General features: G+C 38.6%; 1 protein-coding gene across 1 annotated transcript in view; it reads left to right on the top strand.

Moving 5' to 3' along the window:
• Nucleotides 1-6,792: 6,792 nt before the first annotated feature.
• Nucleotides 6,793-17,994, top strand: part of LOC121000825 (cathelicidin-related peptide Oh-Cath-like) — a 107,907-nt gene continuing 96,705 nt past the window's right edge. The window contains exons 1-2 of the mRNA XM_040431502.1: nt 6,793-6,987; nt 7,657-7,758. Of these exons, the coding sequence (XP_040287436.1) occupies nt 6,799-6,987; nt 7,657-7,758 (291 nt within the window). The 5' untranslated portion in view covers nt 6,793-6,798. The remainder of the gene's footprint in view (nt 6,988-7,656; nt 7,759-17,994) is intronic.

Genomic DNA, 17,994 nt, shown 5'->3' with positions numbered 1-17,994 from the left:
TCTGGGTGCCGGGGCCTAAATATCTGACAGTGGCCTGTTCCAGTGGTGGGTGACGTGAAGCCTGATTCTCTGCTATGACATGAAGACAGATTCTCTGCTGACATGAAGCCTGAATCGCTGCTATGGGACCGCTCTCCTCTGTCTGGGTGCCTGGGCCTAAATCAGTGCCATCTTAAGAGCATTATAGGCCCCCGGGCAATACAGTGCACTGGGGCCCTGTCTACACAATCACGCACTAGAATAAAAATGCAAATTATCAATAAGGCGATATTTATTGGTACTTTCAACAAAATCAGTGTTTAATATAGGAATAATATATAGGGGGGGCACAAAGATACCACAGTCAAAAATGGGGGGGCAAAAACAAAATAAGTATATATAAATAAGATTACAAAATATGAGAGAATTGCGGTATGCAGGGATACATTTATAATAAAACTATTTACTTACAAAAGAAGCTGTTCAGTCGTCTGCTGTGCCGTCCTCTGCTTGCTTCCGCGGATTCTTTCCCCTTCTTTCTGTCTCTCGTCAGTGCGCAGGCGCACTGTTATGGTGGATCTGTGGAAGACACACTGTTATGGGGGCATCTGTGGATGACAGTGTTATTATGCCTCTCATTAGCCCCCATATGCTGCCTCTCATCATTAGCCCCCATATGCTGCCTCTCATCATTAGCCCCCATATGCTGCCTCTCATCATTAGCCCCCATATGCCTCTCCATTAGCCCCCATATGCCTCTCCATTAGCCCCCATATGCCTCTCATCATTAGCCCCCATATGCCTCATCATTAGCCCCCATATGCCTCATCATTAGCCCCCATATGCCTCACATCATTAGCCCCATATGCCTCTCATCATTAGCCCCATATGCCTCTCATCATTAGCCCCCATATGCCTCATCATTAGCCCCCATATGCCTCTCATCATTAGCCCCCATATGCCTCTCATCATTAGCCCCCATATGCCTCTCCATTAGCCCCCATATGCCTCTCATCATTAGCCCCCATATGCCTCTCCATTAGCCCCCATATGCCTCTCCATTAGCCCCCATATGCCTCATTAGCCCCCATATGCCTCTCCATTAGCCCCCATATGCCTCTCCATTAGCCCCCATATGCCTCATTAGCCCCCATATGCCTCTCCATTAGCCCCCATATGCCTCTCCATTAGCCCCCATATGCCTCTCTATTAGCCCCCATATGCCTCATTAGCCCCCATATGCCTCTCCATTAGCCCCCATATGCCTCTCCATTAGCCCCCATATGCCTCATTAGCCCCCATATGCCTCTCCATTAGCCCCCATATGCCTCATTAGCCCCCATATGCCTCTCCATTAGCCCCCATATGCCTCTCCATTAGCCCCCATATGCCTCATTAGCCCCCATATGCCTCTCCATTAGCCCCCATATGCCTCATTAGCCCCCATATGCCTCTCCATTAGCCCCCATATGCCTCTCCATTAGCCCCCATATGCCTCTCCATTAGCCCCCATATGCCTCATTAGCCCCCATATGCCTCTCCATTAGCCCCCATATGCCTCTCCATTAGCCCCCATATGCCTCATTAGCCCCCATATGCCTCTCCATTAGCCCCATATGCCTCTCCATTAGCCCCCATATGCCTCTCCATTAGCCCCCATATGCCTCATTAGCCCCCATATGCCTCTCCATTAGCCCCCATATGCCTCTCCATTAGCCCCCATATGCCTCATTAGCCCCCATATGCCTCTCCATTAGCCCCCATATGCCTCTCCATTAGCCCCCATATGCCTCTCCATTAGCCCCCATATGCCTCATTAGCCCCCATATGCCTCTCCATTAGCCCCCATATGCCTCTCCATTAGCCCCCATATGCCTCATTAGCCCCCATATGCCTCTCCATTAGCCCCCATATGCCTCTCCATTAGCCCCCATATGCCTCATTAGCCCCCATATGCCTCTCCATTAGCCCCCATATGCCTCTCCATTAGCCCCCATATGCCTCATTAGCCCCCATATGCCTCTCCATTAGCCCCCATATGCCTCATTAGCCCCCATATGCCTCTCCATTAGCCCCCATATGCCTCTCCATTAGCCCCCATATGCCTCATTAGCCCCCATATGCCTCTCCATTAGCCCCCATATGCCTCTCCATTAGCCCCCATATGCCTCATTAGCCCCCATATGCCTCTCCATTAGCCCCCATATGCCTCTCCATTAGCCCCCATATGCCTCATTAGCCCCCATATGCCTCTCCATTAGCCCCCATATGCCTCTCCATTAGCCCCCCATATGCCTCTCTCCATTAGCCCCCCATATGCCTCTCTCCATTAGCCCCCCATATGCCTCTCCATTAGCCCCCCATATGCCTCTCCATTAGCCCCCATATGCCTCTCCATTAGCCCCCTTATGCCCCCAGCAGCCACATTTTCTTATAAAATAAAAAATCACTTACCTCTCCTGCTCCTGGACGCCGCCTGCCTCTCCTCAGTCGACTCTGTGCTCTGAACTGGCGCGCACAGCGTGAGGTCACAGAGCGCCCTCACGCTGTGCGCAGCCCTGCACAGCCGACAGCCGAGGACCAGGAAGTGGTGAGTACAGAGCGTTCACCACTTCCTGGTCTCTCGGTTCTAATGAGCGCTTCCATAATGGAAGCGCTCATTAGTATTCAACTGGGGGGGCAACCTGTGTGTGTTAGGCGGCCGTTCCCGCGGGTGGTGGGTTCACTGGGCAGGCGGGCCCCCAGGCAAGTGGGGCCCCCGGGCAACTGCCCAGCGTGCCCATTGGAAAAGACGGCCCTGGCCTAAATGTGTGACAGTGGCCTGTTCCAGTGTTGGGTGACGTGAAGCCAGATTCTCTGCTATGACATGAAGACAGATTCTCTGCTGACATGAAGCCTGAATCGCTGCTATGGGACCGCTCTCCTCTGTCTGGGTGCCGGGGCCTAAATATCTGACAGTGGCCTGTTCCAGTGGTGGGTGACGTGAAGCCTGATTGTCTGCTATGACATGAAGAGACTGATTCTCTGCTGACATGAAGCCTGATTCTCTGCTATGGGACCTCTCTCCAATTGATATTGGTTAATTTTTATTTATTTTATTTTTATTTTTATTCATTTCCCTATCCACATTTGTTTGCAGGGGATTTACCTACATTTTGCTGCCTTTTGCAGCCCTCTAGCCCTTTCCTGGGCTGTTTTACAGCCTTTTTAGTGCCGAAAAGTTCGGGTCCCCATTGACTTCAATGGGGTTCGGGTTCGGGACGAAGTTCGGGTCGGGTTCGGATCCCGAACCCGAACATTTCCGGGAAGTTCGGCCGAACTTCTCGAACCCGAACATCCAGGTGTTCACTCAACTCTACCTATCACTCAATAAAAAGAGATCGGCACTCCTCTATTGGAATCACTCTGAGAAACAATTTATTTATAAACTGAGTACATAATAACACATAATGGTGCATACAAATATATAAACTTAAAATGTATTTAAAAACTAAGAAACTAAAAGCTAAAAAATCGACAGGAACCGTAATAAGAGGGACACGATTATTAATCAACAAATTAAGACAGATCCCGAGATATCCCTACAATTCATTCAATATTCAAGATTTATCTTGCAGGATGGTGGTTCATATCTTAGGTATCTCTCAATTTATCTAGTCATCAGCAGTATCTTCCACATCCAGGTATTGCCACAGCTTTATGTTGACAGGTATCACCTCTTATGTTCTTTTTATTCTGCTTAATGTCCGGTTATTGTGCACACAAATACTGACTTTTTGTTTCTCGGTAGGCAATAATGCGTCTTTCTATTGCATAGAGGTTAGTTATACATAAGCTATGTCCGCTGAGAGTATAAGGATCCCTTATCCCATATTGAGAATTATTCACATATAAGATTCAAATATGTGTCCATTCAAAGGTTAAATGGCTACTGTCCCACTTCAATAATCTGTGCAAAAATTTGTACAAAGATTAAAATGGCTATATTGGCTGCTTCCCCACAAAATGCACACGAGTTAACTTTACTTGATGTCTTTACTCACGGTTCTGTTGTTCAGAGATCGAGGTCTAGTGCCTACCGTGGCGTCCCACGTGGTCTTGGGCACTGCGATCTTACCTCCGAATCTCCCCACCTGTAAGTCCGTATGTGATAGACTCCGCTGGTGTGTTTAAAAGGGGCAGCTTGTGCGTTTAAGGGAAGCACAGGGATATCTCGGGATCTGTCTTAATTTATTGATTATTACGGTTCCTGTGAATTTTTTAGCTTTTAGTTTTTCAGTTTTTAAATACATTTTCAGTTTATATATTTTTGTGCACCATTATGTGTTATTATGTACTCAGTCTATAAATTGTTTTTCAGAGTGATTCCAATAGAGGAGTGCCGATCTCTTTTTTATTCAAATTGTTCACACTGGATTTTATTTAGGGGCATCAGAATACAGGAGGCGGAATACTAATGTTTAGCACATTTTTCGGATTTCTATTTAGTAAAAATTTTAAAAGCCATGGGCGTCAATTATCAAACTGATGTAAAGTAGAACTATGTAATTTAGCAAAAAAACAGGGATGAACAGCACTCCTTGGTTACAGTGTGGTGGGTGCACGTCTTCAGGGGGTTGGTAAAAATACCCCCAATCCAGAATATATAACAAGAGAAGAAAAAATAAAAAATAGGAGACAGCACGTCCAAAGTGGTGGAATTTAATCCGGATGCAACGTTTCGGCTCAAAAACAGCATGCTTGACAAAAACTGTTTTGCATCCGGATTAAATTCCACCACTTTGGACGTGCTGTCTCCTGTTTTTTATTTTTTCTTCTCTTGTAAAGTAGAACTGACTTAGTTGCCCATAGCAACCAATCAGATTCCACCTTTCATTTTTGACAACTCCTTTGGAAAATGAAAGGTGGGATCTGATTGGTTGCTAGGAGCGACTAAGCCAGTTCTACTTTACACCAGTTTGATAAATGACCCCCATGTGTCTTGTATCCATGTATCATGCTATTTTGTGTTGGTCTATTACATAAAATCCAGTAAAATACATTTAAGTTTGTGAGCGTAAAAATTTGGAAAAGTTCAGGGGAGTATGAAAACTTTTTCAACGTTCTGTAATTTATATGATGACTATTATAGGCTAGGTAACACTCCCCTGGCTTTCTGAGAGAACACATGCAAATTAGAATATCTAACATCAGTTGGCAGAAGAAAAAATGACTTTTCTTATCCTTTTTGTCAGAAAAGCTAATTTGAATATTTTTCTCAAAACCTAAACCTATGCAAACAAGCTTTCCTGACAAAAATGATAAAGTAATTCTTTCTGATGCCAGCTATTAGACATACTAATTTACATATATGTTTCACAGAAACCAGAAGGAACATTGCCTAGCATACAATAGTCACCACATATACTAAGTGGTCTCCATAATAGAAGTAGTACACAGCCAGAGGTCTCCCAAGGCCTCTCAACAAGAAATATCTGTTCTGTTCTGAGAAAGGTGTTTCGTCTTGAAAGAGCTATTTGCAGATGTGATGCTGGCTTAGCTATTTTTTTTTTGTTTAAAAGTCTAATGACTGGAAGGCTATTCTGTAGATGTGAAACACTCTGCTTTTGCTATTCCTTTATCGAAAGAAAACTGAATTGGATATGTTCTCCACATCTTTGCAAAATATTTGGGTTTGTTAGAATCCAAATGTTTTTGGGGGAAATCTAGGATGAATTCCATATTTCATAGAATTTATTTGCTCATCTCTAGTATCTAGATTTATGCATACTGTATCTGTTTGAACTTCATAGATACATTTCCCCAATTCTTTATCGACCAACTTTTTGGTGCTTTTTCTTAATAAGATTATTTATCTGTTCCTGTCCTTGCATCTCCACATAATGCTTTTCTGAAACAAAAACATGCAGTTCAGTTACTTTTTTTAAAGGAAAATATCTCATACCAGGAATCCAGCTCTTTCTGGGTAACTTCCTTTTAACAGAGCTAAGCAAGGAACCTTTGGTTGGCTGCCTGAGAGGCCTTGGTTGGGGTACTGAGTATTGTAAACCAGTCAATGCTCCTTTGGGTTTCTGGGAAAAATATATGAAAATTATCACATCTTACATCTGCTGGCATCAGATGGACTTGGGAAAGCCAATTTAAATATCTTTCCCAGAAAACCAGGGGGCATTGCCTGGCACATAATACCTGCACACGTACTACGCATACTAGCCGCTCTCCATAATGAGATGAAGTACCCCCCAGACAAAGCATATATATTGCCCAGAAACCCAGAGTAGCATACTAGTCACTCTCTCATATAAAGTTGAAGGTTGGATGTTCAATTATTTCCACCAAACATCCCCGGTGTCCTGCTGTTCAATGCCCAGAGAAAATGAAGCAGAGTTGCAATAACAGTAATCACCTATGGAGAGGGTGGCAATCCCTTTAAAAACCAAACCTCTGCCCTGAAGAGTCGAACATTAAACAGTAAAGGGCCCCTAAGCAGAACTGTATTTGGCTCCTCGGTTACAGGTATGGGAGTAGTAAACACTGAGATCTTAATCCATTCAGGTCTTGTCATTCAGATACAAGCCTAAAGTGACAACCCTGCAGATAGAGGGGGAACAATTTATATAATAATGTCTGGGGGAATTGTAATTTAGGCAATTGCCTTGTGCAATGTGTTCTGCATTAGCAGCTCTATGGTGAAATGTAGTCAAATTCTCAGCCATGTCACAACAAGACCCTGAAGATTTCACCATCACCCAGGAACATGAAGAAGTAGATGCACAAGAAAGAGAAGACATTTCCTCTTTTCCTCTAAGAGAGGCCAAGATGAGGAGCTGGTGGCTGTCTCTGCTGCTCGTCTCTGCTGTCACATTACAAGGCTGTCTCTCTGACACTGCAGAGCCTGAGGTCCAAGATGGAAGATCTATAGGAGACATCATTGACCTCTACAACCAGAGGGAGGGGGTCACATACTTATATAAATCCCTAGACCAGCTGCCCCCTGTCCCACTGGAGGTAAGGCATATGGCAAGGGGGTGCTCCAAAATTCATTTCATGTAAAGCTTGTGACGTGTAGGATACACATTTATATGAATCTCCATTTCTGCTCCATTCACATTCAAAACAAATCTTCTGCAGTGAAGTCATATAAAGGATCAGCTCTGGATGTGCAGCTATCCTCTGAGCTCTCACAGTGCGCTGTATGGTAAGAGTAACCCAGAAGAACGGTGGATGCAGCTTTGGATGTGATTGGAGAATAAGACACAACATAAATCAGGTTAAGGAGAGATGAGGCTTTACAAAGCTAGATGTCTTCTATATTGTATCTGTAATAGTATGAAGAAGACAATGTTATCCAAACTTATAAAGATGTTAGAGACTTAAATAAGGTTCAGGAGAAAACAAACCGAATGAGAGAACGAGGAGCGAAATCAGAAGCAAAGTCATAAAATATTACTTTACAGCGAGAGTAGTAGTTGCTTGGAATAACCTTACAGCAGATGTGGTTGGAACCTGTACAGTAAGTGGCTAAAAACTGCCTAGAAAGAGAATAATATAAAAGCGAGGACATTATATTACATTCCATAAAAGCTACTGAGAAAATACAGATAACAAAGGCTCCTGTATTATGGAAGGTATATGATAATACGTCATAAATACTGCTTATCCCTCTGGTTGTGACAGGAGGATGAGAACCCAGAAAGAAGGGCCTTCACCATTAAAGAGACGGTGTGCCTCAAAGCCGCGAATCCTGATTTATCTCAATGTGATTTCAAGTCAGACGGAGTAAGTAACGATACATGAGGGAAATGTACATAATAATCACAAGACAACAAATCCAAATAAATAATTTTCTTCTCCTGTACTGTTTATTTACTGTAATAAAGAACATGAAAACCTCCTAAAGAGGAAGAGAAAAGAAATGACGAGAGATAAAGGGGCTGCGCAGTGTCCGAATACTGAGGACCTATTAGCAGGAGGAGGTATTTACAGTTGTGCTCATAAGTTTACATTCCCGTGCAGAATTTATGATTTCTTAACCATTGTTCAGAGAATATGAATGATATCACGGACACTTTTCTCTCACTCGTGGTTAGTGGTCGGCTGAAGCCATTTATTGTCAAACAACTCAGTTTACTCCTTTTTAACCACTTCCCATCTGGGCCCTTTGCCCCCTTCCTGACCAGGCCAAATTTTGCAAAACTGACATATCTCACTTTATGTGGTAATAACTTTGGAACGCCTTTATTTATCCAAGTCATTCAGAGATTGTTTTCTCGTGACACATTGTACTTCATGATAGTCATAAATTTGAGTCAAAATATTTCACCTTTATTTATGAAAAAATCCCAAATTTACCCAAAAATTTGAAAAATTCGCAATTTTCTAAATTTCAATTTCTCTGCTTTTAAAACAGAAAGTGATACCTCATAAAATATTTATTATTTAACATTTCCCATATGTCTACTTTATGTTGGCATCATTTTGGAAATGTCATTTTATTTTTTTAGGACGTTAGAAGGCTTAGAAGTTTAGAAGCAATTCTTCAAATTTTTAAGAAAATTGCCAAAACCCACTTTATAAGGACCAGTTCAGGTCTGAAGTCACTTTGTGGGGCTTACATAGTGGATACCCCCATAAATGACCCCATTGTAGAAACTACACCCCTCAAGGTATTCAAAACCGATATTACAAACTTTGTTAACCCTTTAGGCGTTCCACAAGAATTAAAGGAAAATGGAGATCAAATTTTGAAATTTCACTTTTTTGGCAGATTTTCCATTTTAATCAATTTTTTCCTTTAACACATCGATGGTTAACAGCCAAACAAAACTCAATATTTATTACCCAGATTCTGCGGTTTACAGAAACACCCCATATGTGGTCGTAAACTGCTGTATGGGCACACGGCAGGGCGCAGAAGAAAAGGAACTCCACATGGTTTTTAGATGCCATGTCCCATTTGAAGCCCCCTGATGCACGCTTACAGTAGAAACTCCCAAGAAGTGACCTCATTTTGGAAACTAGGGGATAAGGTGCCAGTTTTATTAGTACTATTTTTGGGTACATATGATTTTTTGATCATTCATTATAACACTTTATGGGGCAAGGTGACCAAAAAATTGGTTGTTTTAGCACAGTTTCTATTTATTTATTTTTACAGCGTTCACCTGAGGGGTTCAGTCAAGTGACATTTTTATAGAGCAGATTGTTACGGACGTGGCGATACCTAATATATATACTTTTTCTCATTTATTAAAGTTTTACACAATAATAGCATTTTTGAAACCAAAAAATTATGTTTTAATGTGTCCATGTTCTGAGAGCTATAGTTTTTTTATTTTTTGAGAGATTTTCTTATGTAGGGGCTCATTTTTTGCGGGATGAGGTGACGGTTTTATTGGTACCATTTTGTGGGACATACGCGTTTTTGATCACTTGGTGTTGCACCTTTTGTGATGCAAGGTGACAAAAATTGCTTGTTTTGACATTTTTTTTTTTTTTTTTTTACGGTGTTCACCCGAGGGGTTAGGTCATGTGATACTTTTATAGAGCTGGTTTTTACGGACGCGGCGATACCTAATATGTCTATTTTATTTTATTTTTTCTATTTTTAATTATTTTTTTTTTATTCCTTACTTGGGAACTTTTTTTTTTTTACATGTGAAACTTTATTTTATTTTATTTTTTCAACCCTTTATTTTTTTTATTTTTTTTTACACTTTTCGTCCCCCATAAGGTCATACAAGACCTCTGGGGGACATTTACTTCACTTTTTCTTTTTTTTTTCACTGTTGATTTCTCCTGTAACTGGGGCTGACATAGTAGCCCCAGTTACAGAAGAAATGCACCCCTATAGAGGCTGTACAGCAGCAATCCTGCGCTGTACAGCCTCACAGCAGGGCTGATCGAGGTCTCTGAGAGACCTCACACAGCTCCTGCACACTCCGGTCACGGCGGTCACATGACCGCCGGGCCGGAACAGGAAGCGCTGTGCGCTTCCTTCTCTGCAGACACAGCGCTCGGTGAGCGCTGTGTCTGCAGCGATCGTGAAGGCAGGGACACCTGGGCACTGTCCCTGCCTTGTCTTAGGGTTGCCCTGCTGTCACTGACAGCGGGCAACCCGATCAGCAGCTGCACGATTAGCGTGCAGCTGCTATTTCTGACAGGACGTTTTAAAACGTGCTGTCAGAAATAGACGTCCGCCCATAGGACGTTTATAGTCTATGGGCGGACGTGAGGCGGTTAAATCATAATAATCACAAGACAAACTACCTAAATGACCCTGATCAAAAGGTTACACACCCCAGTCCTTAATACCGTGTATTGCCCCCTTTAACATCAATGACAGCTTGAAATCTTTTGTGGTAGTTGTGGATGAGGCTCTTTATCTTCTCAGATGGTAAAGCTGTCCATTCTTCCTGGCAAAAAGCCTCCGGTTCCCCTAAATTCTTGGGCTGTCTTGCATGAACTGCACGTTTGAGGTCTGGAGACTGAGATGGCCACTCCAGAACCTTCACTTTATTTTGCTGTAGCCAATGACAGGTCAACTTGGCCTTGTGTTTTGGATCATTGTCATGTTTGAATGTCCAAGTAAGTCCCATGCGCAGCTTCCGCGATGATGAGTGCAAATTTTCTGCCAGTATTTGTTACTGCATTTATATTGGCATCAATTATGACCAAATTTCCTGAGCCTTTGTAGCTCACACATCCCCAGACCATCAGTGATCCACCACCATGTTTCACAGTAGGCACGGTGAACCTTTCATCCTAGGCCTTGTTGACTCCTCTCCAAATGTAGTGTTTATGGTTGTGTCCGAACTGTTCAATTTTAGTCATCGCTCCAAATGACTTTGTGCCAGAAGGTTTGAGGCTTGTCTCTGTGCTGTTTGGCATATTCTAAGCGGTATACTTTGTGGCATTTGCGTAGTAATGGCTTTCTTCTGGCAACCCGTCTATGCAGCCCATCTTTCTTCAAGTGCCTCCTTATTGTGCATCTTGAAACAGCCACACCACATTCTTTCAGAGAGTCCTGTATTTCACCTGAAGTTATTTGTGGGTTTTTCCTTGCATCCCGATTCCCAAACCATTTTTCTGGCAGTTGTGGCTGAAAGTCTAGCTGGTCTACCTGACCGTGGTTTGGTTTCAACAGAACCCCTACTTTTCCACTTCTTAATTAGAGTCTGAACACTGCTGATGTTGGCCTTCACAAGTCCTTTGATATTTTCCTATATCACTTTCCTGTTTCCTACCTTTTCCCGCAGATACTTTGACAATTCTTTTGCTTTCCCCATGACTTAGAATCCAAACATCAGTGCAGCACTCGATGAAAGATGCAAGGGTCTGTCAGGAGTCAAGAAAGTCATTGACCTTTTATATACACCCACTAATTACAAGCAAACAGATCACTTGTGAAGATAGTCACCTTTAATAATCATTGTAACCTTTTTGTGTCAAGTTGTGTGAATGTTATCAGGCCAAATCACCAGGGTATGTAAACTTTTGATCAGGGTCATTTTGGTAGTTTGTCTTGTGAGTAGGATTTAAAAACAACAGAGTTGTTTGACAATAAATGGCTTCAGCCGACCACTAACCACGAGTGAGATAAAAGTGTCTGTGTTATCATTCATATTCTCTGAACAATGGTTAAGAAATCATAATTTCTGCAAGGTTATGTAAACTTATGAGCACAACTTGTATATCAGAACGGCAGGAGTCCGACTCCCAGCATCCCCAACGATCAGTTGTTTAAAGGGGTCACGGCCCTCATACCAGTGTTTAGGTGAGGGGGATCTGTGGATGGCACTGTTTAGGGGAGGGGGATCTGTGGATATCACTGTTTAGGGGGGATCTGTGGATGGCACTGTTTAGGGGGGGGATCTGTGGATAGCACTGTTTATGGGAGGGGGATCTGTAGATAGCACTGTTTAGGGGAGGGGGATCTGTGGATGGCACTGTTTAGGGGGGATCTGTGGATAGCACTGTTTAGGGGAGGGGGATCTGTGGATGGCACTGTTTAGGGGGGATCTGTGGATGGCACTGTTTAAGGGGGATCTGTGGATGGCACTGTTATGGGGTGGATCTGTGGATGACACATATAGCATAAGATGCTATATAGTGTCATCCATAGATCCCCCCATAGCAGTGTCATCCACTGATCCCGCTCCCCATAACAGTGCCATCCACAGATCCCAGTCAGTTCCCCGGACTGGAGAAGATTGTCTTGAAGACAGGGAGGGCTGGGCATTCAGGGGTAGTCTTATACGGCGAGTATAGCCCAAAACCTTTATTTTAAATGGAAAAGTTGGGGGTCGTCTTATACGCCGGAAAATACGGTACTATAATACTGCTCCTATGTACAAGAATATAACTACTAAAATACTGCTCCTATGTACAAGAATATAACTACTATAATACTGCTCCTATGTACAAGAATATAACTACTATAATACTGCCTCCTATGTACAAGAATATAACTACTATAATACTGCTCCTATGTACAAGAATATAACTACTATAATACTGCTCCTATGTACAAGAATATAACTACTATAATACTGCCTCCTATGTACAGGAATATAACTACTATAATACTGCTTCTATGTACAAGAATATAACTACTATAATACTGCTCCTATGTACAAGAATATAACTACTATAATGCTGCTCCTGTGTACAAGAATATAACTACTATAATACTGCTCCTATGTACAAGAATATAACTACTATAATACTGCCTCCTATGTACAGGAATATAACTACTATAATACTGCTCCTATGTACAAGAATATAACTTCTATAATACTGCTCCTATGTACAAGAATATAACTACTAAAATACTGCTCCTATGTACAAGAATATAACTACTATAATACTGCTCCTATGTATAAGAATATAACTACTAAAATACTGCTCCTATGTATAAGAATATAACTACTATAATACTGCTCCTATGTACAAGAATATAACTACTATAATACTGCTCCTATGTACAAGAATATAACTACTATAATACTGCTCCTATGTACAAGAATATAACTACTATAATACTGCTCTTATGTACAGGAATATAACTACTATAATACTGCTCCTATGTACAAGAATATAACTTCTATAATACTGCTCCTATGTACAAGAATATAACTACTATAATACTGCTCCTATGTACAGGAATATAACTACTATAATACTGCTCCTATGTACAAGAATATAACTACTAAAATACTGCTCCTATGTACAAGAATTTAACTACTAAAATACTGCTCCTATGTACAAGAATATAACTACTATAATACTGCTCCTATGTACAAGAATATAAATACTAAAATACTGCTCCTATGTACAAGAATATAACTACTATAATACTCCTCCTATGTACAAGAATATAACTACTATAATACTGCTCCTATGTACAAGAATATAACTACTATAATACTGCTCCTATGTACAAGAATATAACTACTATAATACTGCTCTTATGTACAGGAATATAACTACTATAATACTGCTCCTATGTACAAGAATATAATACTATAATACTGCCTCCTATGTACAAGAATATAACTACTATAATACTGCTCCTATGTATAAGAATATAACTTCTATAATACTGCTCCTATGTACAAGACTATAACTACTATAATACTGCCCCCTATGTACAGGAATATAACTACTATAATACTGCTCCTATGTACAGGAATATAACTACTATAATACTGCTCCTATGTACAAGAATATAACTACTAAAATACTGCTCCTATGTACAGGAATTTAACTACTAAAATACTGCTCCTATGTACAAGAATATAACTACTATAATACTGCTCCTATGTACAAGAATATAACTACTAAAATACTGCTCCTATGTACAGGAATATAACTACTATATTACTGCTCCTATGTACAAGACTATTACTACTATAATACTGCTCCTATGTACAAGAATATAACTACTATAATACTGATGCTATGTACAAGAATATAACTACTATAATACTGCTCCTATGTACAAGAATATAACTACTATAATACTGCCTCCTATGTACAAGAATATAACTACTATAATACTGCCTCCTATGTACAAGAATATAACTACTATAATACTGCCTCCTATGTACAAGAATATAACTACTATAATACTGTCTCCTATGTACAAGAATATAACTTCTATAATACTGCTCCTATGTACAAGAATATAACTACTAAAATACTGCTCCTATGTACAAGAATATAACTACTAAAATACTGCTCCTATGTATAAGAATATAACTACTATAATACTGCTCCTATGTACAAGAATATAACTACTATAATACTGCTCCTATGTACAAGAATATAACTACTATAATACTGCTCCTATGTACAAGAATATAACTACTATAATACTGCTCTTATGTACAGGAATATAACTACTATAATACTGCTCCTATGTACAAGAATATAACTTCTATAATACTGCTCCTATGTACAAGAATATAACTACTATAATACTGCTCCTATGTACAGGAATATAACTACTATAATACTTCTCCTATGTACAAGAATATAACTACTAAAATACTGCTCCTATGTACAAGAATTTAACTACTAAAATACTGCTCCTATGTACAAGAATATAACTACTATAATACTGCTCCTATGTACAAGAATATAACTACTAAAATACTGCTCCTATGTACAAGAATATAACTACTATAATACTCCTCCTATGTACAAGAATATAACTACTATAATACTGCTCCTATGTACAAGAATATAACTACTATAATACTGCTCCTATGTACAAGAATATAACTACTATAATACTGCTCTTATGTACAGGAATATAACTACTATAATACTGCTCCTATGTACAAGAATATAACTACTATAATACTGCTCCTATGTACAAGAATATAACTACTATAATACTGCTCCTATGTACAAGAATATAAATACTAAAATACTGCTCCTATGTACAAGAATATAACTACTATAATACTCCTCCTATGTACAAGAATATAACTACTATAATACTGCTCCTATGTACAAGAATATAACTACTATAATACTGCTCCTATGTACAAGAATATAACTACTATAATACTGCTCTTATGTACAGGAATATAACTACTATAATACTGCTCCTATGTACAAGAATATAACTTCTATAATACTGCTCCTATGTACAAGACTATAACTACTATAATACTGCCCCCTATGTACAGGAATATAACTACTATAATACTGCTCCTATGTACAGGAATATAACTACTATAATACTGCTCCTATGTACAAGAATATAACTACTAAAATACTGCTCCTATGTACAAGAATTTAACTACTAAAATACTGCTCCTATGTACAAGAATATAACTACTATAATACTGCTCCTATGTACAAGAATATAACTACTAAAATACTGCTCCTATGTACAGGAATATAACTACTATAATACTGCTCCTATGTACAAGACTATTACTACTATAATACTGCTCCTATGTACAAGAATATAACTACTATAATACTGATGCTATGTACAAGAATATAACTACTATAATACTGCTCCTATGTACAAGAATATAACTTCTATAATACTGCTCCTATGTACAAGAATATAACTACTAAAATACTGCTCCTATGTACAAGAATATAACTACTAAAATACTGCTCCTATGTATAAGAATATAACTACTATAATACTGCTCCTATGTACAAGAATATAACTACTATAATACTGCTCCTATGTACAAGAATATAACTACTATAATACTGCTCCTATGTACAAGAATATAACTACTATAATACTGCTCTTATGTACAGGAATATAACTACTATAATACTGCTCCTATGTACAAGAATATAACTTCTATAATACTGCTCCTATGTACAAGAATATAACTACTATAATACTGCTCCTATGTACAGGAATATAACTACTATAATACTTCTCCTATGTACAAGAATATAACTACTAAAATACTGCTCCTATGTACAAGAATTTAACTACTAAAATACTGCTCCTATGTACAAGAATATAACTACTATAATACTGCTCCTATGTACAAGAATATAACTACTAAAATACTGCTCCTATGTACAAGAATATAACTACTATAATACTCCTCCTATGTACAAGAATATAACTACTATAATACTGCTCCTATGTACAAGAATATAACTACTATAATACTGCTCCTATGTACAAGAATATAACTACTATAATACTGCTCTTATGTACAGGAATATAACTACTATAATACTGCTCCTATGTACAAGAATATAACTTCTATAATACTGCTCCTATGTACAAGAATATAACTACTATAATACTGCTCCTATGTACAGGAATATAACTACTATAATACTGCTCCTATGTACAAGAATATAACTACTAAAATACTGCTCCTATGTACAAGAATTTAACTACTAAAATACTGCTCCTATGTACAAGAATATAACTACTATAATACTGCTCCTATGTACAAGAATATAACTACTAAAATACTGCTCCTATGTACAGGAATATAACTACTATAATACTGCTCCTATGTACAAGAATATAACTACTAAAATACTGCTCCTATGTACAAGAATTTAACTACTAAAATACTGCTCCTATGTACAAGAATATAACTACTATAATACTGCTCCTATGTACAAGAATATAACTACTAAAATACTGCTCCTATGTACAAGAATATAACTACTATAATACTCCTCCTATGTACAAGAATATAACTACTATAATACTGCTCCTATGTATAAGAATATAACTACTATAATACTCCTCCTATGTACAAGAATATAACTACTATAATACTGCTCCTATGTATAAGAATATAACTACTATAATACTGCCTCCTATGTACAAGAATATAACTACTATATTACTGCCTCCTATGTACAAGAATATAACTACTATAATGCTGCTCCTATGTACAAGAATATAACTACTATAATACTGCTCCTATGTATAAGAATATAACTACTATAATACTGCCTCCTATGTACAAGGATATAACTACTATAATACTGCCTCCTATGTACAAGAATATAACTACTATAATACTGCTCCTATGTACAATAATATAACTACTATAATACTGCCTCCTATGTACATGAATATAACTACTCTAATGCTGCTCCTATGTACAAGAATATAACTACTATAATACTGCTCCTATGTATAAGAATATAACTACTATAATACTGCCTCCTATGTACATGAATATAACTACTATAATACTGCTCCTATGTACAAGAATATAACTACTATAATACTGCTCCTATGTACAAGAATATATCTACTATAATACTTCTCCTATGTACAAGAATATAACTACTATATTACTGCTCCTATGTACAAGACTATAACTACTATAATACTGCTCCTATGTACAAGAATAAATCTACTATAATACTGCTCCTATATATAAGAATATATCTACTATAATACTTCTCCTATGTACAAGAATATAACTACTATATTACTGCTCCTATGTACAAGACTATAACTACTATAATACTGCTCCTATGTACAAGAATATAACTACTATAATACTGCTCCTATGTACAAGAATATAACTACTATAATACTGCTCTTATGTACAGGAATATAACTACTATAATACTGCTCCTATGTACAAGAATATAACTTCTATAATACTGCTCCTATGTACAAGAATATAACTACTATAATACTGCTCCTATGTACAGGAATATAACTACTATAATACTGCTCCTATGTACAAGAATATAACTACTAAAATACTGCTCCTATGTACAAGAATTTAACTACTATAATACTGCTCCTATGTACAAGAATATAACTACTAAAATACTGCTCCTATGTACAAGAATATAACTACTATAATACTCCTCCTATGTACAAGAATATAACTACTATAATACTGCTCCTATGTATAAGAATATAACTACTATAATACTCCTCCTATGTACAAGAATATAACTACTATAATACTGCTCCTATGTATAAGAATATAACTACTATAATACTGCCTCCTATGTACAAGAATATAA

This window comes from Bufo bufo, chromosome 5 (genome assembly GCF_905171765.1).
Source record: "Bufo bufo chromosome 5, aBufBuf1.1, whole genome shotgun sequence".
NCBI classification, from domain to species: Eukaryota; Metazoa; Chordata; class Amphibia; order Anura; family Bufonidae; genus Bufo; species Bufo bufo.
The sequence above is the reverse complement of the archived record's forward strand: the minus strand, read 5'-3'. Positions and strand labels throughout refer to the sequence as shown.